This window comes from Symphodus melops (assembly GCF_947650265.1).
Source record: "Symphodus melops genome assembly, chromosome: 13".
Lineage (NCBI taxonomy): Eukaryota > Metazoa > Chordata > Actinopteri > Labriformes > Labridae > Symphodus > Symphodus melops.
This window is the reverse complement of record NC_136703.1, coordinates 1,338,716-1,359,542: the sequence shown is the minus strand read 5'-3', so window position 1 is coordinate 1,359,542 and position 20,827 is coordinate 1,338,716. Positions and strand designations below refer to the sequence as shown.

The window sequence follows — 20,827 nt, the reverse complement described above, 5'->3', positions numbered from 1 at the left end:
CTCCACTACCTGAGTCTGCAGCAAGGGGCGCACCACTTCACCGTGTACTTGGGACCCACGGGGACCAGGCTGCTGATGTCGGGGGACCCCTGGTGGACAAACAGATTCTACAGGTTTGTTTCTCTTAGTGGAAATGTCTCAGTGCTTCAGACTTTTTAAATGTTTAAATCGTCGAAGCTTTTTCTGTTTTTCTTTCCAGGTTAAAAGTTCAGTTTGTGTGTTTCTCAGTCAGCCGGCTATTGAAAACGGACCACAAACAGCTTACTGATGATTTAATCCTTGAAATCTACGCCCACAAATTTTCGAGCGATTCAATCCCCTCAGTAGCTGAAGGGCTTTAACATTTAAGCTGCATCGGTAGCTCGCTCTCTTTGAGATATTATATCAGACGGACTGCAGAGATCACACTCATCTCGGATGATTTCAATAAACACGAGCATGCATTTAACTCATAACATTTACATTTAAATCCCTGCATAGTCAGCCGCTCTCCGCACATGTGTGCTGCAGATTTGACTGCTCTGGTTTGTTCTGGTTGGTTTGGTTTAGGAGCGGATACAGCTCAGTGATTGGAGGAGATTCAAAGCGGTGAATATGACGGACGTGGACGTAGCAGCAAAGAAGAGAAAATCTAATGAGAGTGAGGAGAAACAGCGAGAGGAGAAAGCTGCTTCTAAAAGCAGGCTGAACCTTGTGTTGTCTTTTACCCGAGCATGTGGAGCTGCTCTACTTCCTGTTGGACAGGAAGGTAACAAACACCAGCGGTTAGCTTGTGCTAGCGTGCGTTAGCTACAAGCAGTAAACGTACACGCTGAGGAGGCGTCCAGATTGACATCAAGTGTTCAAAAGCTGCAAGAAGCAATGCTGCTGACTCAGTTTAAGAAGGCTGACGTTTAAAAGTGTGAAGGAGCTAAAAACAAAGGTAACACGAGCAGCTTCAGGTTCTTACTTCAGGTTGACGTTGGCACAGATCAGCGTGTCGTTGAGGAGGAAAACCTTTCTGTCCTTGGACTTGAGGACTTGACCTTTGTCCCCGTACACGATTTCAGTCAGCAGCTCGCACTGGATCAGCTGCCTCTGCTCCGAGTTCAGCAGCTGCAAACACAGAGGAGTCAATCACCACCACGTGGAACGAGCGCGGGTGTGTTAGCGCATTAGGTGGGAGAGCGTGCGTCACCTTGCTGAGGTTTCTGTCGCCGACGCTGTGAGCTAGCTGCTGGATCTCCGCCTCCTGATCAGCCAGACGTTTCTGCTCGTTCAGTTTCTCGGCGAGCGTCTCGAGCTCGGTGAGAGCGAGCTGCAGGGGGAGCCGGTCAGGGTGCGACTTCGGAGTGTTCTTCAACATGTCCTGATCAACAACAACAGAGACTGTTGAAGCACCTGAAGCTGACGGGGGGGGGGGGGGGGGGGGGGCGAGGGGGGGGGCGGCGTGTCAGCGACTCACCTGCAGCAGCAGGATGAACTGAGGGAAGCGCTGGATGGGTTTGACCATCAGACCGTACAGAGTGATTCTGTCCGGACTGCTCGCCTGCTTCTTCTGGAAATCACATGAGAAGAACGAGTGATCAGTTTCCTCCAGTACATGAAACAAAACCAGATTCAAGAAACAAAGTGAGGGCGTCCTTAAAAAGAAGGATTGGACATCCTCACTGGGCTCCTGATTGGATTAGATTATCCTTTCAGCGATTCTATTGTTTACTTCAGTGTGCAGTCGAATCATCGAAGATGTGATCGAGCTCAGACCTTTGACTTGTAAATGTTCATGATTTAAAAAACGAGATGTCAGCACCTTGAGGAAGTCGAGGAAAGCAGGTTTGGACATGCACGCCTTCTTGATGAGCGCCATGGCGTTGGTGAAGTTGTTGATGTAGTCGCTGTACACGTTCAGCACCATGGACTTGAGAACTGTGCAGGAAGAAGAGTGACATCAAGATCACACGCAAAGACTGAAGAGGAGAGAAGGAGACAAGGAGAGAAGGAGAGGAGGAATCAAGGACAGGAGGAGAGGTGTGAGGGAGTGAAAGAAGGAGAGGAGGAGAGGAGGAGAGGAGGAATCAAGGACAGGAGGAGAGGTGTGAGGGACCGAAAGAAGGAGAGAAGGAGAGGAGGAATCAAGGACAGGAGGAGAGGTGTGAGGGACTGAAAGAAGGAGAGAAGGAGAGGAGGAATCAAGGACAGGAGGAGAGGAGGAATCAAGGACAGGGGGAGAGGTGTGAGGGAGTGAAAGAAGGAGAGGAGGAGAGGAGGAGAGGAGGAATCAAGGACAGGAGGAGAGGTGTGAGGGAGTGAAAGAAGGAGAGGAGGAGAGGAGGAGAGGAGGAATCAAGGACAGGAGGAGAGGTGTGAGGGAGTGAAAGAAGGAGAGGAGGAGAGAAGGAGAGGAGGAATCAAGGACAGGAGGAGAGGTGTGAGGGACTGAAAGAAGGAGAGAAGGAGAGGAGGAATCAAGGACAGGAGGAGAGGTGTGAGGGACTGAAAGAAGGAGAGAAGGAGAGGAGGAATCAAGGACAGGAGGAGAGGTGTGAGGGACTGAAAGAAGGAGAGGAGGAGAGGAGGAATCAAGGACAGGAGGAGAGGTGTGAGGGAGTGAAAGAAGGAGAGAAGGAGAGAAGGAATCAAGGACAGGAGGAGAGGAGGAATCAAGGACAGGAGGAGAGGTGTGAGGGACCGAGAGAAGGAGAGAAGGAGAGGAGGAGAGGAAGAATCAAGGACAGGAGGAGAGGTGTGAGGGACCGAAAGAAGGAGAGAAGGAGAGGAGGAATCAAGGACAGGAGGAGAGGTGTGAGGGACTGAAAGAAGGAGAGGAGGAGAGGAGGAATCAAGGACAGGAGGAGAGGTGTGAGGGAGTGAAAGAAGGAGAGAAGGAGAGAAGGAATCAAGGACAGGAGGAGAGGAGGAATCAAGGACAGGAGGAGAGGTGTGAGGGACCGAGAGAAGGAGAGAAGGAGAGGAGGAGAGGAAGAATCAAGGACAGGAGGAGAGGTGTGAGGGACCGAAAGAAGGAGAGAAGGAGAGGAGGAATCAAGGACAGGAGGAGAGGTGTGAGGGACTGAGAGAAGGAGAGGAGGAGAGGAGGAATCAAGGACAGGAGGAGAGGTGTGAGGGACCGAAAGAAGGAGAGAAGGAGAGGAGGAATCAAGGACAGGAGGAGAGGAGGAATCAAGGACAGGAGGAGAGGTGTGAGGGAGTGAAAGAAGGAGAGAAGGAGAGAAGGAATCAAGGACAGGAGGAGAGGTGTGAGGGACTGAGAGAAGGAGAGGAGGAGAGGAGGAATCAAGGACAGGAGGAGAGGTGTGAGGGACCGAGAGAAGGAGAGAAGGAGAGGAGGAGAGGAAGAATCAAGGACAGGAGGAGAGGTGTGAGGGAGTGAAAGAAGGAGAGAAGGAGAGAAGGAGAGGAGGAATCAAGGACAGGAGGAGAGGTGTGAGGGACTGAGAGAAGGAGAGAAGGAGAGAAGGAGAGGAGGAATCAAGGACAGGAGGAGAGGTGTGAGGGAGTGAAAGAAGGAGAGAAGGAGAGAAGGAATCAAGGACAGGAGGAGAGGTGTGAGGGACTGAGAGAAGGAGAGGAGGAGAGGAGGAATCAAGGACAGGAGGAGAGGTGTGAGGGACCGAGAGAAGGAGAGAAGGAGAGGAGGAGAGGAAGAATCAAGGACAGGAGGAGAGGTGTGAGGGAGTGAAAGAAGGAGAGAAGGAGAGAAGGAGAGGAGGAATCAAGGACAGGAGGAGAGGTGTGAGGGAGTGAAAGAAGGAGAGAAGGAGAGGAGGAATCAAGGACAGGAGGAGAGGTGTGAGGGACCGACCGAGGCCACAAACAGGTCTCCGATCTTCTCGCTGTGATCCCACTCGGCCACGCGGGACGCCAGAGCGATCTGAAACATGGAGTGGCACTGATGGATCTCCTGCAGGCGGTAGAAGATCTGACGGACCTTCTTGGGGCTCAGGATCCAGTTCTGAGGCTCCAGCATCGGCCTCTGGTACTCCTGCAGGACACACGGGGATCAGAGTGGGCTCAGTGCTCGTCTCTGTCTTCAATCTGTCTCTCACATGCAGACGTCGACACGTCAAACAACAACAGATCAACACACAGAGAGGAATGCAAAGTCTTCAAATGCAATCAGCTGTGAAACAGAAGAAAGCCACCCGCTGATTGGATATCAAAGAGACAGTCAGGAGGTCACTGATTTAAAGTCAGCTCGTTTCAAACTCCTCCGACAAACATTCATTTGGTCCAAATTCACTGACGGATATTTGAAATGCAGTTTTTGCTCATGGCCTTTGGTGGAGGATGGCGCTGCAGGTATCCTCACTGTAGTGATGTCACACACTGACAATAATGATCAGAGTCTGTCTGGATGTTCTGATAAAGAGTTCACTGGAGCAACTTTAAGCATTTTAGTACATTTTGGATAAGAACAAAAAACTGACCTAAAACTCTGTGGAGACACTTGTCCACGCCGCCGTGCAGCGCTGCACACGTTAGCTTGCAGCGCTGCACACGTTAGCTTAGATGTGACTCACCTGGAGGATTCTCTTCAGAGAGTCCAGGTAGCTGCTCTCACTCTGCACGATGGAGCTGAGGATGAGACGTCTGACGACCTGAAGGAGAAGCCACATCAAAACTGGATCAAACACACGGAACGAGCGCTGAACAGGACGAACACTCGCACAGAGGTTTCAGAAAAACACAAAATAAACCCAGCAGGAGAAAAGAGGAAGTGATCACTGTGAGTGTGAAACATCGACAGGAAGTCGTCCACCGACAGGAGCTGAGCGACCATGTATAAAAAACTACAAGAGGAAGTGACGGTATAGATACAACAGGCCATCGTGATGGTACAGTTAGATTATTATTCGTGTGTTACTGGAACACGATGGACTCCACTCTCCTCCTCTGTCGCCCCCTGGTGGTGAGTGAATGAGTCTCTGCACCTTTAAGAAAAAGCTAAAGAGCCAGATAAGAACACCTTCGACCTCGATGACGATGATATTCATTGTGATCATGATGCCGTCCACGTTGTTTATGACGATATATTAAATAAAGAGTTCTGCTGCTGGTCACTTCCTGTCAGCTCCTGTGTCACTTCCTGTTTCCTCCTCTCTGGATCCTCGCAAGTGTTAAGCTAACTCGATGAATGTTACGATGAGCTCACAGAGGCTGCAGGTTAAATTCTCTCTCAACACGTGGTGGCTGGACACACACACACACACACACACACACACACACACACACACACACACACACACACACACACACACACACACACACACACACACACACACACACACACACACACACACACACACACACACACACACACACACACACACACACACACACACACACACACACACACACACACACACACACACACACACACACACACACACACACACACACACACACCTGCTGACTGCTGAGTCCCTCTGGCATGGGGCTGAGCTGAGGTGGAGGATGTTTTAACTCGCACACAGACACGTCCATGTAACCTGCATCATCCTTTCCATCAACTGAAAAAAAAAACACAGAAAACTTTATTTACACCGAGACAGAAATACAAAAGACTGTGAACAGTTTGTTTCAGACCTTTAAAAGGACAAATGTCTCTGATCCTCATTAATGAAACACAGACTGAAAAGCTTTTTGATTGATTGACAGTTTAAGCATGAACACACACACACACACACACACACACACACACACACACACACACACACACACACACACACACACACACACACACACACACACACACACACACACACACACACACACACACACACACACACACACACACACACACACACACACACACACACACACACACACAGCAATATGCATCAAACAGGAATGTGATGTCTTCAAACCTGTGGAGTCCTTTCTCTGCAGGAACGACACTTTGCGAATCATAGCTAACTTTGTCTTTTCCAAACCGTCCTTGGTACCATTCCTCGCTGCTTTCATCAGCTGCTGCACCTGGAAAACAAAATGAGCACTTTAACCACGAACGTGACGTCTCAAACTTTAAACATTTGTGAAGTAAAAAAAAACTTCTAAACTAGAATCTGCCTGCAAAGGGACTCTTCCTTTCTTCTCTCAATCATTTCAGTATCTGTGCTGCTTTTACCGATCGGGGTCCATCAGGGTCATGGGGGGGGGGGGGGGGGGGGGGGGGGGGGCTAGAGCCAATCCCGGCTCTCATTGAGCGAGAGGCGGGGTTACACTCTGGACTGTTCAACAGCCAATCACAGAGCCAGACAACCAGCCACACATACATTCACACATAAGGACAATTCAGTCAGCAGGTAACCAGCATGTGATTGGACTGTGGGAGGGAGACAGAGAGGACGCACGCCATGCACGGGGAGAACATGCAGACTGCACACAGAGAGGCTCCTGTCAGACGGGGATTCAAACCAGCAACCTCCTTCCTTCCCTACTTCCTCCCTCAGGAGATGAAATGATGATTTATATGAAAGTGGTAAAAACAAACAAACCTTGGAGTCACAGCTCTGTTTGATGTTGGCAACATGAGGAGTGCTGAGACGCACAGCCAGCTCCTTCCTGGTGACGGCACAGCGCTCCTTCAGCCTCAACACGTCTGCAGGCAGCTGACGGTCCAACACCAGAGACAGAGCAGAGGGACAGAAGAAGAAGAAGACATGAGTACACTTTTCAACAAGCAACTCCAAAAACAAGGTCCTCTCCTGAATCCTCCAGGCTCGACTCTGAGACGTGTTATCTGATGAGGCCGAGCGCTCCTGACATGCACACAACAAGCACGTGATCTGTGCTGCAGGAGAGTTCATTCATCCACTAGATGTCGCACCTTGAGCTCCAGCGTGAAACCAAAACAAATGGCCACGCCTCCTCTAATCTGAACGCCTCCAACCCGTCTACACTCACGTTGGAACGACGCAGTTATCAATAAGAACGCAGTATAGTTAAGAACCAATCACCTGTGTCCTGCGTTGTTGTGTTAGCGAGCTAATGTTAGCGCATTTTGGCTAGCTCGCACTACTGAGGTTCCTTTCGTTTAATATTCTTATGAGAAGATTTCAACTGGCGGGACGAGGCAGTTTCTGGAAGAATCTGCAGATAAGGACTTTATTCTACAACAGGAACGTTCCTTCTTTGTATGCAGGTGTGCAGTCTGGTCAAGGTCAGGGTCTCTGGTCTCAGGTCAGATCTGAAGCAGTTGGTTTGCCCCTCGGGGGTATTTGGCTGAAGTTCAAATATCCACAAATATTGAATAAAAGGTTATTAAAAGGAGGATACATCTGCAGCTCACTAAAGACAGAAAGCAAGCAGCAAACAAACTCAACACAGGTCTGCATGCAGCGCCGCTTCTCCAGCCTGTCGGGGCCCAACCAACAATCAGCAGGCCGACGAGAACGAGTGCTGAAAGACGGCGGCCCCCTGAGGGAGGTTTCCCCCTCTAAGCAGTCGCCTCTGTCTGCATGCGCACGCCTGCAGCGTGTTCACACCAAGACGTGTCAATGTTCAATCCTGTCTCAGCTACAAACAGCTGCACTTCAAATCAATTCAAGGGCAGCAAACGGACCACAGTGCAGGTACTGCTGATAAGTGTCCAAATTTAAATACAAAAAATACAGAACCACAAAGTTAAACATGTCAACACTCAGCTGCTTCACTTTTTAAAGAGTTCACTGTGATGTTAATAAATACAGTAAGACACCTACCTCACATATCAGTGACTCCACTCCTGCATTTTAAAAACTCACGATGGAAGCAGAAGGCAAACTCCAACTACTACGTTTCATTTTAAAAACACACACACACACACACACACACACACACGAGCAGAGCGGGGAAAGTCCAGCAGCGGCGTAGAGACACACACGCCCCCGGTGACAGAAGCAGAAGACAGAAGTGCTGACAGGACGAGACACTGAGACCAGAATTCACTTCCTCTTTTCATCACACTGTACTGCATTAACGAGAAAGTACCTGTGGTTATTCCCCCACAGACGGGAGCTGTGGGTGCAGCCGGCGTGAACTTTCAAAGGGTCAGTGCACACAGGTTGGCGGGAAATTTTGTCGTGACTTTCATTACCTAAACGCAAAATATCTGCAAAGTGACAGCCTGATGTTTCGCTGCTCGATCAGCGTCCTGTGTTGTTTCCAGGCCGCCTGCACGCTGGATCACACCCGGCTCACCTGTGATCCTTTTCACCCCTCAGACCATCTCTCTCCACCTGGACTTTTCCTTCTTAGTTTCTAGTTTTGGCACAGACTTCATGTCTCGCCCTGCTTTGACTCCACATTGTGGATATATAAAAAAAATTTTTTTTTTTAAATCAATCTGTGGAGATATACGTGCAGCCTTAGCGTGCTAAGCTTCAGTGGTTTTTATTTTTTTTACAAGCGTTAACTTAAAGGCACAGTTTGTAAATTCCTCCACCAGGGGGCTCTCAGTCAAAGCAATAACAAAAGATGACATCGAGGCAGGCGGGGAATCATGGGAGTGATTCTCCCTGCTAGCCCCTTCGAAGCCTGACCCGAGGAAGAGGAGGTGTTTTCTGACGAGCTAATTAACAACTTCCTTATGAATATGAGGTAACGTCTGGTGTTTCCACGGCAACCATAAGCATGTAGTCTCTGTCATGGCGGCGCCACGAAGCACACGGGCCGTTACAACTAAACCAAGAAGGATTTATGCGTCTTTGATGACAGTTGGAAATACTGCACGTAATGTAAGAACTCAACAACATAATAAATACAACAGGTTTAGTTCATTTTATGTGGAAAAATTCAACATATTAACCCTTTAAAAAGTATCATTCCACTAATTCAGAAAATCAAACATTTCTGAACTATAAGTCGTTTAAAGAAGTCAGGAACATCAAACTACAAAAAGAAACAGAAATGGCTGCCGGGAAGTAAAATCTGATAAAAATAGAAAAGGAAAGGAAGACGAAAAAGTGGAAGTGAAAGCAGTTTGATGAGCAGGCGTCCTTCATGTGGACAAACATGTCACATCTGTGACGGTGATGCAAAAAACAAAACTTCTGCTGCACAAAACTCTGTTTTTCTACGATCCTCATTTATTCATGTTTTTATTCTGACTGCAGGAAACTGTCCCACAATAACTTCCCTCAGACTGAACCGCTCGCTGTGAGGTCGAGGACGGTGTTCAGTATGTCCCCAGGTCCTGTTTGTACGTGTGTGTGTGTGTGTGTGTGTGTGTGTGTGTAATCTGGGCTCAATAACCAACTGTAAAACTATAAATAAATGATCCTTTATAGATTTATTTACCCTTCAGGACGAGAGGAGCATTACTTTTGTTATATTCCTTTATTCTGAAATATTGCAGCATTTATTTTGTTGCTGCTTCTCAAAGAGGACGATGAACATCTTTCTGCTTAACGCCAGCGCTGCCTTGGATCATCTCTGGGGGGTTTGTTTACCTTGCTGCCGCTGCTGATGTTTTGGCCGGTTGGAGAAACACTGTCGCTGTCAGACATCTCATCGTAACTCTCAAACTCACTGGAGCTCCAGCCGTTGGAGCCGCGGTGGTGATCAGGTCTCTGGATGTCCTCGTAGATGTCATCGGCATCTACACGGAGAGGACGACAGGTAAACATCACAGGTGACACATGGTGACCGAGGTACAAAACTTTTATTTATGTACCAGACAGAAAGACACGATAAAAGCTCAAACGCTTCGACAGTCCGCCTTAAATTCACGGGATGATTCGAGTTACTTTGAGAACAATAGAAGCATGAATAAGTTGATATTATTGATCGGCTTCATGTCACGACTGATTTGGGAAAACAGACTTTACTCGTGTTCTTTTTTCGACTTTACAGAATCTGAATTCGCAGGTCGCCCCCTGCTGGCCATTTTCATTCATGCAGGTTTAAGCACCTCCACTTTGCTCCCAAAGAAAACACTTGTTATATAATCTTCATGATAGAGAAACACTCGCCTTCCATGGGGTGCTGCAGGCCCTCTGCAGGAACGTCATCATAAATCACCTCGGGGTCTCTGAACACGCTGTCCGGGCTGCAGGGGGTCGGCGTGCTCGTGTTCGTCGGTCCTCCTTCGTCTGCAGGTTGACGGTCGGTCTGAGGACGGGCTGCAGAGGACTCCTCGTCCTCAGCGGGGTCCTGATGTGGGCTGCACCCGTTCACTGCGCAGCTGGACTCGTCCTCCCCGCCTTCAGGCTTTAAAGAATCCTTTCCTGCGAAACATCATTACACAGCACAGCAACGTTCAAGTTCCCCGCTGCAGGGAAGCGTTTTTAAAACTCGGCATGTGAAGGGAGCGAGATGCAGAAATGCTTCTAAACCAGACGACGCTGCTGCCAAAGAGTGATTATATTTCAACCTGACAAAAATGATGAGAACAGCTGTGGATGTGCTCGCTTCCTGTCAGCACCTGTATACATGTGTGAAAACAGGTTTACAGTGTTTCAGGGGTTTGCACTGTTGCCTCATAGCACAATCCTGCAGTTCCTCAAGTGTCCACTAGAGGCTGGCTGCAAGGACAGCACGCCACATACACAACCTCAGTGTACCTCAGGTTAATATGCACAGAGGCTTAAATCTGTTCAGCTCATTGTTGATCATTAACTCTTCACCTCCTGGTGAAGTTCAGAGACAAGAAGTTCAGAGAAAACAACAAAAGCTTGAATTTCCCTCAGGATCAATAAAGTATCTATCAATTGATCGATTTGCAGACTCAGAATGTTTTTCAGTCCGTCTTTGTGAAACTTGCAAATATATTTGAATCCTTTTTCTTGCGTGTTTTTCAAAACTGGAAGAGGAAATTAAATTCATACGGACAAAAAGTATTTGAGTTTATTTGTGTACTCAGAGAGCAACAATCTGAGCGTCGTTGTTGTTGTTGTTTTTGTTATGACAGGAAGTTGCTCCTCTGCATGAGGACGTCTGAGTCGAGCCTTCAGGGGAGAGGACTCATTCAGGATGCAGGAATCCTAAACATACACGCCGCCGACCTGCAGAGACTGCCACGATACACAAACACACTAAAAGTACGACAAGCACAACCACACACACACAGAGAGAGAGGGGTGTTTGTGTTTATCAAGGGGAGCTAGCTATGCTAAAAGCTAACAGCTAGCTCAAACTGTTTCCCGGGCCTGTGCCTTTGGATCCATCTTAAAATACACATGACTCAGGTCAGATGTGAAATAAATGTTTTCTGGTTTGAATAATGGACTCAGAGCTGACTGGAACTCCCTTTGAGGGCGCTAAACGGCGTGTTCTCCAAATCACGCCACAGCTCTCAGATTTGAATGAAATTATTTTTACCACACGGCTTCAAGCCTCCAACATGAGCAGCTGAAACCTCTTACAGTACATACACTCTCTTCTCCCAGATCTCCCCTGGCAGCCCTGCAGCGTTCTGCCTCCCCTGGTAGGCTTCCAGAAAGCTGACCAATCAGAAGAGAGTGGGAAGGGAGGGCCTTAAAAAGACAGCAGCGACAACTGACCCGACCTGAAATGAGGGTTTTCACTCACGCGGTTTCAGATAACTGAAGAGTGTTTTGATCGGCTTGAAGTTTCTACTTTTTGTTTGTTTTGAAATATGAAACCCTTCGTGGAAACCAAGGACCCTGGAACATCCATGACTAAAACTGAGCGGACAGTTTGGGATCTATTCCTACCACAGAGCACATGAAGTACCTTTGTTCATCCGCAGCGTGAGCTCGGACACCACACAGAGCCACTCCTTGGCTCGGTGTGTCACTTGAGCTGTCCGAGTGCAAACAAGAAGAAACAAAACATCCGCACTCCGGTGAGCACATGAACACAGAAACAAACATCTCTGCTTTCAACACGCCGCCACCGCCGCCGCTCCTCTCACGTCTCACCTTCATAAATACAGCTCGCTTTCCAGAAACTCTCCGGCTCTCCCGTCACTCCCAGATCCGAGGAGGTGGAACGACTGCAACAGAGAAAGTCACCTGAAGGTCATTCAGAGCATGTTGTCTGCAGCATCAGCTGTTTGATATGAAGGTTCTGATATGTCCTGAATACGACTTCTAGAATATTTTATTAAACATTAAACACTGAGGATACAGGAGGTCACATTTAGAGGTCAGATTGTGACATTTAGAGGTCAGATTGTGACATTTAGAGGTCAGATTGTGACATTTAGAGGTCAGATTGTCACATTTAGGGGTCAGATTGTCACATTTAGAGGTCAGATTGTGACATTTAGAGGTCAGATTGTGACATTTAGAGGTCAGATTGTGACATTTAGAGGTCAGATTGTCACATTTAGAGGTCAGATTGTCACATTTAGAGGTCAGATTGTGACATTTAGAGGTCAGATTGTGACATTTAGAGGTCAGATTGTGACATTTAGAGGTCAGATTGTGACATTTAGAGGTCAGATTGTGACCCCTGTTTGTGGATTAGAGCAACGTGCTTTAAAATGCAGAATCCTCTGCATGAATGTTTCTGCTTAAATCTGTTAAATCTTAAAGTTTCTGTTTCAAATAGAATCAACAACTCAGCTTCAAGAGATCCTGTGTGTGTGTGTGTGTGTGTGTTTCAGCTTGTATGTGTGTTTCAGCGTGTGTGTGTTTCAGCCTGTGTGTGTGTGTGTGTTTCAGCATGTGTGTGTGTGTGTGTGTGTGTGTGTTTCAGCTTGTATGTGTGTTTCAGCCTGTGTGTGTGTGTGTTTCAGCGTGTGTGTGTGTGTGTGTGTGTGTGTGTGTGTTTCAGCTTGTATGTGTGTTTCAGCGTGTGTGTTTCAGCCTGTGTGTGTGTGTGTGTTTCAGCATGTGTGTGTGTGTGTGTTTCAGCTTGTATGTGTGTTTCAGCCTGTGTGTGTGTTTCAGCCTGTGTGTGTGTTTCAGCCTATGTGTGTGTGTGTGTTTCAGCGCGTGTAAGTGTGTGTGTTTCAGCGCGTGTGTGTGTGTGTGTTTCAGCCTGTGTGTGTGTGTGTTTCAGCGCGTGTGTGTGTTTCAGCCTGTGTGTGTTTCAGCCTGTGTGTGTGTTTCAGCCTATGTGTGTGTGTGTGTTTCAGCGCGTGTAAGTGTGTGTGTTTCAGCGCGTGTGTGTGTGTTTCAGCTTGTATGTGTGTTTCAGCCTGTGTGTGTGTGTGTGTTTCAGCCTGTGTGTGTGTGTGTTTCAGCGCGTGTGTGTGTGTTTCAGCTTGTATGTGTGTTTCAGCCTGTGTGTGTTTCAGCCTGTGTGTGTGTTTCAGCGCGTGTGTGTGTGTGTGTTTCAGCCTGTGTGTGTGTGTGTTTCAGCGCGTGTGTGTGTGTTTCAGCTTGTATGTGTGTTTCAGCCTGTGTGTGTTTCAGCCTGTGTGTGTGTTTCAGCCTATGTGTGTGTGTGTGTTTCAGCGCGTGTAAGTGTGTGTGTTTCAGCCTGTGTGTGTGTGTGTTTCAGCGCGTGTGTGTGTGTTTCAGCTTGTATGTGTGTTTCAGCCTGTGTGTGTTTCAGCCTGTGTGTGTGTTTCAGCCTATGTGTGTGTGTGTGTTTCAGCGCGTGTAAGTGTGTGTGTTTCAGCGCGTGTGTGTGTGTGTGTTTCAGCCTGTGTGTGTGTTTCAGCGCGTGTGTGTTTCAGCCTGTGTGTGTGTTTCAGCGCGTGTGTGTGTTTCGGCGCGTGTGTGTTTCAGCGCGTGTGTGTGTGACTTCTAAAGGAAGGAGTAAAGTGCCATCTAGTGGTCAGAGAGCAACCAAACCTGCAAAATGCTGCATCATCATCATCAACACTGACTTAAAGAATAAACATCTGTGGAAGACTTGGACTTGTATCAACTTGACCGTACAGACATAAATAAAACTAAGAAATAACATAATAAATAAAGTAATAAATCAAAGAGGGATTTCCTGCAGCATGACTCCTGCACCACGTGATCTGAGTGCAGGTTTGTTTTTTATGTTTCTACTGAATCTAAAATAGAAATAAGAAGTGTCAGCTGATTGTGAACTCGAGCTGGATATTTAATGTCTTGTTTTATGTTTTTATCTGACGTCTTTGAGCTGAGCGTTCCTGACTTACCCCTCGGGCGACTCCCTGACCTCCATACCTGCGAGGTGAAGAACGACAGCATTACAACTCTTTGATCTTCTTTTTAAAATGACTCTCTGACTGTAAACGTGTTGAGCTCACCGGAGCAGTGCGCCGGGTACAGAGCCGGCGTTTTCGTTCCGTTCACGCCCTGCGTCGTCGCCTTCGACCCCTCCGTGGTCGGCTCGCTCTGCGTAGAGACGGCGCTCACCTGCGGAGGGTCGAGGTCGTCCTCGTCGTCAAACTCAAACTTCTCCCCCTCCTCATCGTCGTCGTCGTCTTCCTGCGTGTGCGGCGTCCCGTTTGGAAGAGACACTGAGGACGGAGGAAGGTCAAACATCACAAACCGACCTCGCTTACAAGCGTGTCATCGACAAACTGAGACGACTTTTTACATTTTTAATCGTATTCCAACTTTTAATTATCTTAATTCATTTTGTTTAATTACTTTTACTTGAACATATTTTAAGTTTGAATCATTTCAGGTATTTTTAAATGTTCTGATGTTTCTCTGTCAGGATGCTTTTGACGTTTCTGCACCGTGACATCAGAGTCGTGTTGTTTCAGACTAAAGAGCCAACAATGTGTCGCCTGTCTGAATAAAGTGGAAGCTTTCATAGACTTCATTCTGAGACTCAGGTTTCTGCTGGCGGTTTTATTCTCCGTCACAGCGAGCGCTTCGTGTTGACAGATTAGGGCGGCGTTGAAGCGAGCAGCAGGACAAACAGCAGGACGTGAACACACAGGATTATTCCCCCTGGAGCGACAATGAGGAGGAGCTGTTAGTGGGAGAGATTACACTCTAAACATATGGCTTTTAAGCACTGACCCTTCACCTGTCCATCCTAATTACATCCCAACAAACACACACACACACACAACAAAGCCGCCGACAGAGGAAGTGAGAGCCGACCTCGGGGCTCCTGACCGAGAGAGCGAGTGATGTGCAGAGTGAATAAACCCGTCTGCACTGACGCGATGAAAAACTCACCACGAGTGCATCAAGTCTCCTCTCTTCCATTACAGGCTGCAGCCCTCTCTCTCTCCATCATGATGGGTGCGGAGGTCATGGGAGCAGCATATGGTCAGCAGAGGCTTGCTCCTTCTTACACAGTGTGCAGTGTCTAAGTGGGGTAGTAAGGCCTTTGCTCAGAGCAGCAGGGGATTAATGAGTCAGGCTGCACCCACAGGAGGAGCTCCCCGAGTCTGAGTCTGAGTGCACGCGTCTACGTCAGCCGGCTCCTTTTTTTAACCACGCGGGTTCATTCAATCGAAGACGGAACAAACAAACACACAAACAAGCTCAATCTGGCTCCAGGACCCTGTTCTGGGTCCAGACCCGGCAGGCTGAGGGACTCACCCGCAGGATGACAGAGCAGTGGGCTGGGAGAGGTCATCGCACGTCCTTCTCAGAGGTCACATCAGCTCCTAAAAAAAAAAAAACACACAAGAGACAAACAAAGAGACGATGAACAACAAAACTCATCACGGTCACGTAAAACTAAAGACATAAAACGTCAGGATCCTTTTTCTTCCAGAATCTGTGAACGACTAAAAACTAGTGATTGGGTCGTCCGCCTCCACGCAGCACGCAGCACGTCTCGTTGACGGCTTATTAATCCGTCCCCTCGTCTTCACAGCACGAGAGCAAAGCCTGACAGACGAGCTGACGTTTGTAACATCAGAGGGGCAACATGACCATTTAACGACCCAGTGAGACGTTTGGAGTCTGGGGCGCCGGGTCAGGTGCACAGAGGCTACAGTCCTCGTCGCAGCTGGCGAGGGTTCGAATCCAACCGCTGCCCGTCAACCTCCCCCGCCTTCTTTACGATACCAAGACAACAAAATCTAACTGAACCAAACGAACCGTCATTAAAGAATTATTCAATCGAAACTGAAATCAAAGTAAAACCTCGTCTGACGTGTTCTAAATCAAACTTTGCTGTTGAGACCGGTCGCACACGTCGATCCGTGTGAGTCAGTGCTGCGTTCCAGTCGCTGCACGTCTGCGCGCACCTTTAAATACAGAGAGCAGAGAGCGTCACAGCACTCATGAGGGCTCTGTAAACCCCTGTAGCTTCAGTGTTTAGCCAGCTCTGCATGTGGTGGACACTGTAGCTTCAGTGTTTAGCCAGCTCTGCATGTGGTGGACACTGTAGCTTCAGTGTTTAGCCAGCTCTGCATGTGGTGGACACTGTAGCTTCAGTGTTTAGCCAGCTCTGCATGTGGTGGACACTGTAGCTTCAGTGTTTAGCCAGCTCTGCATCTGGTGGACACTGTAGCTTCAGTGTTTAGCCAGCTCTGCATGTGGTGGACACTGTAGCTTCAGTGTTTAGCCAGCTCTGCATGGGTCTGTAAAGCTTTCTGCGTTCTAACCTCTCTCCATGTTTCATCTCCAACATTGATCCTAGTTTGAGCAGCTTTCTGCTGCTGGAGCTTATTAGAAACATGCAGAGGCTTTTTAGCTCGGGTACAATCACTTCTATCTGAAGCAGTTCCACTGCCCGCTTCCATCGCTGCAACACCTGTTCACCTGATAACTGCTCTCATATCTGGCAAACTCAGGGGCGTCCAAAACGGCCTTCAAAGCCCCGCCTACCTTCTCTGGTCCAATCAGATCCAGAGCATTCAGGAGCAGAATCTAAAGTTAGAAGGAGGACATACTGGCTGCTGCATTGTTGTCAGAGAAGCTTCAACACAGCAGGTTTCCTTCATGATCACGCAGGAAGAGAGCAGCTCTCTGATTGGCTGATTGATCACACAGGAAGAGAGCAGCTCTCTGATTGGCTGATTGATCACACAGGAAGAGAGCAGCTCTCTGTTTGGACCTTGAAAGATTCTTTATTTGTCCAGAAGGAAAGCAAACAAGCAGTCAGGTGTTTTGATTGGTGATAAACAAAGTCACATGTTGGCATTTAAGCTCCACCCCTTTGCAATTTTCCATAAAACACACAGAGAAGAAGAAGTGAAGTTGATCACGCCGACCTATCATCAAACTGGAGAGATAAATTCCAGGATGTTTGAACTTCAAAGAACAAATCCCCCCCACACGCACACACACACGCACACACACACACACACGCACACACGTAGTGATTCATGTGAACACGGACGAGCACGGTCAGGAGGGTGCTGTTTATCCGTGTTGACGAGCGGCTGTTGTGCTGCATTCTGCCCGAAGCTACACATCACATTCCTGCACAGCAGATCCAGACGTGTCTTTCCTCAGACGGTTACTCAACAACGTGACGAGCCGCTTAAACTTGACAACAGAGTTCGTGAGAATTACACGTAAAAAAAAACCCAAAGTGTGTGACGCGAGGTCAGGACAGAGATGAAGGCTGTGAGGAGGCTGGCCTTGTTTATCAGCGTCCTTGTAACAGAGTTGAATTAAAACAGGAGCAGATGAATAATTCAGGAGTGAGTGTCTCACGGTGAAGACGACACCGTGGGCCGGGCCGAGCCGAGCCGTGAAGACAGCCGCGGGATTGTCTGCAGAGAGAGATCTACGGACTCCCACAGTCATGACAGCGCTCAGTCAGAGCCCGGAGACAAACGGCCAAACAACATGAATGCACATTCTTGCATAATGTGTCACCGAGCGCTGATGAATACTAAGTGTTTTCTGCCCCAGTCGGATCAGAGCCGAGGAGGAGACACCAGGCAGGGTGCTCACGACCCGAGTCAAAGTCCAGAGCGTTTCAGGGGAACTGATCCTCAAATCCTCCTGATCTGGTTGTTCACACATGCACCTCACAGCAGGCCGTCTGACAGGAGGAGGGGGGGGGGGGGGGGGGGTCGCCTGAGTCCGGCCCGCTGTACGACCAGGAGCTACTGCCCTTTGTGATGTCATGAGGGGAAAATCTCCAAACGGCCTGTTTGAGCTTTATCTGAGAAGTGGAGCAGGCAGGAGACGGAGAGGATGGACTTTTCTCATCATTGGGGGGTTTGGAGACAGACATGTTAGAGGAACATGGAGGAGAGGAGAACATGTGACCTTTAATTGCAGAAAATAAGTTCGGCTATTTCTTGACTGTGATGCTTTTCTCCGGCATCAAACTAAACGTCACAATTCACAGCGTAATAACAGTAACACGAATAACAACATGAGCTCCTGTTGAAATGGTGTCATAAAAAGGAAGTCATGAGTAACCCCGCGGACTTCGCCCTGTGCAGGTTACTGCACATTTATTCTTCCCGGAGCAAAACTGCCTGCTGCAGTGACAGCACAGTCAGCTGTGGATGTAGGATGGTGCAGACACACCTCGAGCCTGCAGTCAGCGCTGCTCCTTTAAAAGGTCACATGCATCCATAAACCTGATTGTCCCTGTCAGCAGGTCACACTGCTCATATCACTGTCGACCAATCAGCGTGCATTCATCATCACATTTAGCATCTGCATTTTTCTTGAATTTAAATAGTGTTTAATTTAGAGTGCAGTGTGGTTACAGTCTGTTCATGTTTGACATGTTTTCTGTCATTAGAAACTCTTAAAGTTCTTAAAATCTGATCTGTCCATAAAGCACATTTTATTTCTTGGGAATGAACCCAGCTGGAAAACAATGCAGGCTACAGGCTACTCATCCAAACACTGAACAATTCACTTCCACATAATCATCAGGTTTTCAGTCCTCATGAAGTTCAGTGTTTGTCTCACCTGCAGGCTGGAGCTCATCTTTTGATCAACACACATTTTAAACTGTATCCACAGTGTGTGACACTCCCAGAGTCCCCGGCACAATCAACCAAAGAAAGGACAAGTATTCATCTCAAGAAGCTCCTTCGATCATCTCCTCATTGCTCACCTATAAGCCCGCAGTCCCCGCAGCTTCCCCGCACTCTTTACTCCAACAACATGTCTTTTCGGTCAAACACAGGATTCCCCCAGAACAAGCTTCTTCTTTCCTGGGTTTTCCTGTTGTGTTTCCCTCCTTCTCCTCCTCCTCCTCCTCTTCCTCTCTCCCTCCCTGTCCCGCTTGAACAGCAGATTTACTCCAAGCAGAAGAAGAACAGCCGGTTTGTGTTTCGGGGCGGAGACTCTGAACTCCGCAGCAGATTGAACCTGATGCGTTCAGGCGCATGCGCAGACATGTTCATATTTCCATGATATCCCATCACTTACATGTTGAAGAAGAATTAAACATGTTCCCTTACACTGCTGACACAGAAGCAGTCAGTCTTTGCTTTGTTCAGAATGAGAAGTCGACATTTTACTGAGTGATTTATGCTGAATTGTTTATTTTAAGTTGAAGTTTAAATTATAGTTTCTATTATAATTACATTTTTTTATTATACCCCATTTAAATTCAAACGCCCGTTTTTTTAGACGGGAATTTGCGCATTGAGGTTGCACTGCCATTGAATGGGCGCTAGGTGTCGCTCTTGTCTTCTTTTCTTTCTTTGGTGAGTTAAAATGAATGCAAACAGTTTCCCTATTAATTTATACTGTAACTGATACTTTGAGAGTTGCATAATGTGTAAATTAACAACATAAACACTGATTATACTAAATCAATTGTTCTCGATTTTGTTCTTTAAATTCAATCAGTATTCATGTAAATATTAATTTATAAAAGGATGACTTGTTGAAAGTTTTTTTTGCCTTGACTGTAATATCTGACAAGAAAAAAAACCCGGTGGTTTTACCCAGTTAGTTAAAAAAAAAACAAATAATCAACAAAGATGCAATAAAAGTAAAACATTAAAAAAAATCTATTTAATACATAAAACTCTTTATTTGCTTATTGCATTTCAGTTTAATATAACCTATTCAGAGGGGGGTTGTATATAATTTATGTTAACATATTTATGATAACATAAAGACATCAAACTATCATCAGCACCTTTCCTGAACTCTCTGCTGTGACCTGCATGTTTCCAGAAGCTTCTCAAACTGGACTCAGGTGGGTCAGGGTGCAGTGTGGTCAGTCGCCCTGCAGCAGCTGTTGAGACTCTGCTGCTGTCTTCAGGTGAAATGTTTCTCAGGTGTATTAATAAAGTTTAATTGATCTCTATAATGAGAGCGGACACAGCGGCGTGACAGTGACGTCACCAGACAGCGAGTCCGTCTCATGAAGTTAGACAGCAGTATAATCACCGCCATTAATCACGTCCTGTCCATGTAATCACTTTCATTTGACACCTGACAGCTTTCCACCTCTTGATCCATTTTTACCCTGATCAAGTTAGACCAGGGGCCGGAGCGTATCCCAGCATGCATTGAGTGAGAGAGAGGGTCATTGTCAGTCAAGAACTACAGCGTCTGGGAGGTGACATGTTTTAATATGATGCATGCATGATTCAGTCTTTTGAAACCTACATTTTAGTAACATGCATGCATGTGTTATTTAAATTAAACCATATTCTCACGGCGGCCATGTTGATGTGACGTCACACTCAGGGACAGAAGCCAAAATGTTGTTCTCGTGTCTCCCTGTTTTACTCCAGGGGGAAGACATGTTCAATCGAAGGCTGAATCTCGACGTCCTCCTCAAACTCTTACAGACTGACGTCACCTGGAAAGTGTGAGCGTGCATTAAAGTCACTGAGGGTGTGAGGGTTCGACGCCGTGATTGGGCCAAAGCTTCCTGATTGATGAGAAAGTGCAGAGACGCTGGACGCTGAAAATCTGGTTATATTATTAGAATAATCATGAGTAAAGTATTTAATAAATTAGCTTCGGCTGTCGTTAGCATTCGCCCACTTAACATGTCTGTTTGAGACTCACAGACACGATGTGAAGGGCGCTCATTAATTCTATTAACGCTCCTTTAGAGCAGATTGAGCCTGAGGTTAGAAGTGTACGAT

The 20,827-nt window shown here is 47.4% G+C and overlaps 1 protein-coding gene across 1 annotated transcript in view; it reads right to left on the bottom strand.

Moving 5' to 3' along the window:
• LOC306834216 (rho guanine nucleotide exchange factor 10-like protein) overlaps positions 1–18,980 on the bottom strand; it is a gene marked incomplete at its 3' end in the record, with an annotated part of 19,881 nt that extends 901 nt beyond the window's left edge. The window contains 19 exon segments of the mRNA XM_079360053.1: positions 7–29; positions 32–79; positions 82–89; positions 950–1,095; positions 1,178–1,348; positions 1,445–1,537; positions 1,790–1,905; positions 3,799–3,982; positions 4,521–4,598; positions 5,407–5,510; positions 5,868–5,976; positions 6,498–6,611; positions 9,432–9,580; positions 9,954–10,208; positions 11,865–11,938; positions 14,012–14,039; positions 14,123–14,335; positions 15,381–15,448; positions 18,826–18,980. Coding sequence (XP_079216179.1) covers positions 7–29; positions 32–79; positions 82–89; positions 950–1,095; positions 1,178–1,348; positions 1,445–1,537; positions 1,790–1,905; positions 3,799–3,982; positions 4,521–4,598; positions 5,407–5,510; positions 5,868–5,976; positions 6,498–6,611; positions 9,432–9,580; positions 9,954–10,208; positions 11,865–11,938; positions 14,012–14,039; positions 14,123–14,335; positions 15,381–15,417 — 1,950 coding nt within the window. The 5' untranslated portion in view covers positions 15,418–15,448; positions 18,826–18,980.
• Between the last annotated feature and the right edge of the window lie 1,847 nt (positions 18,981–20,827).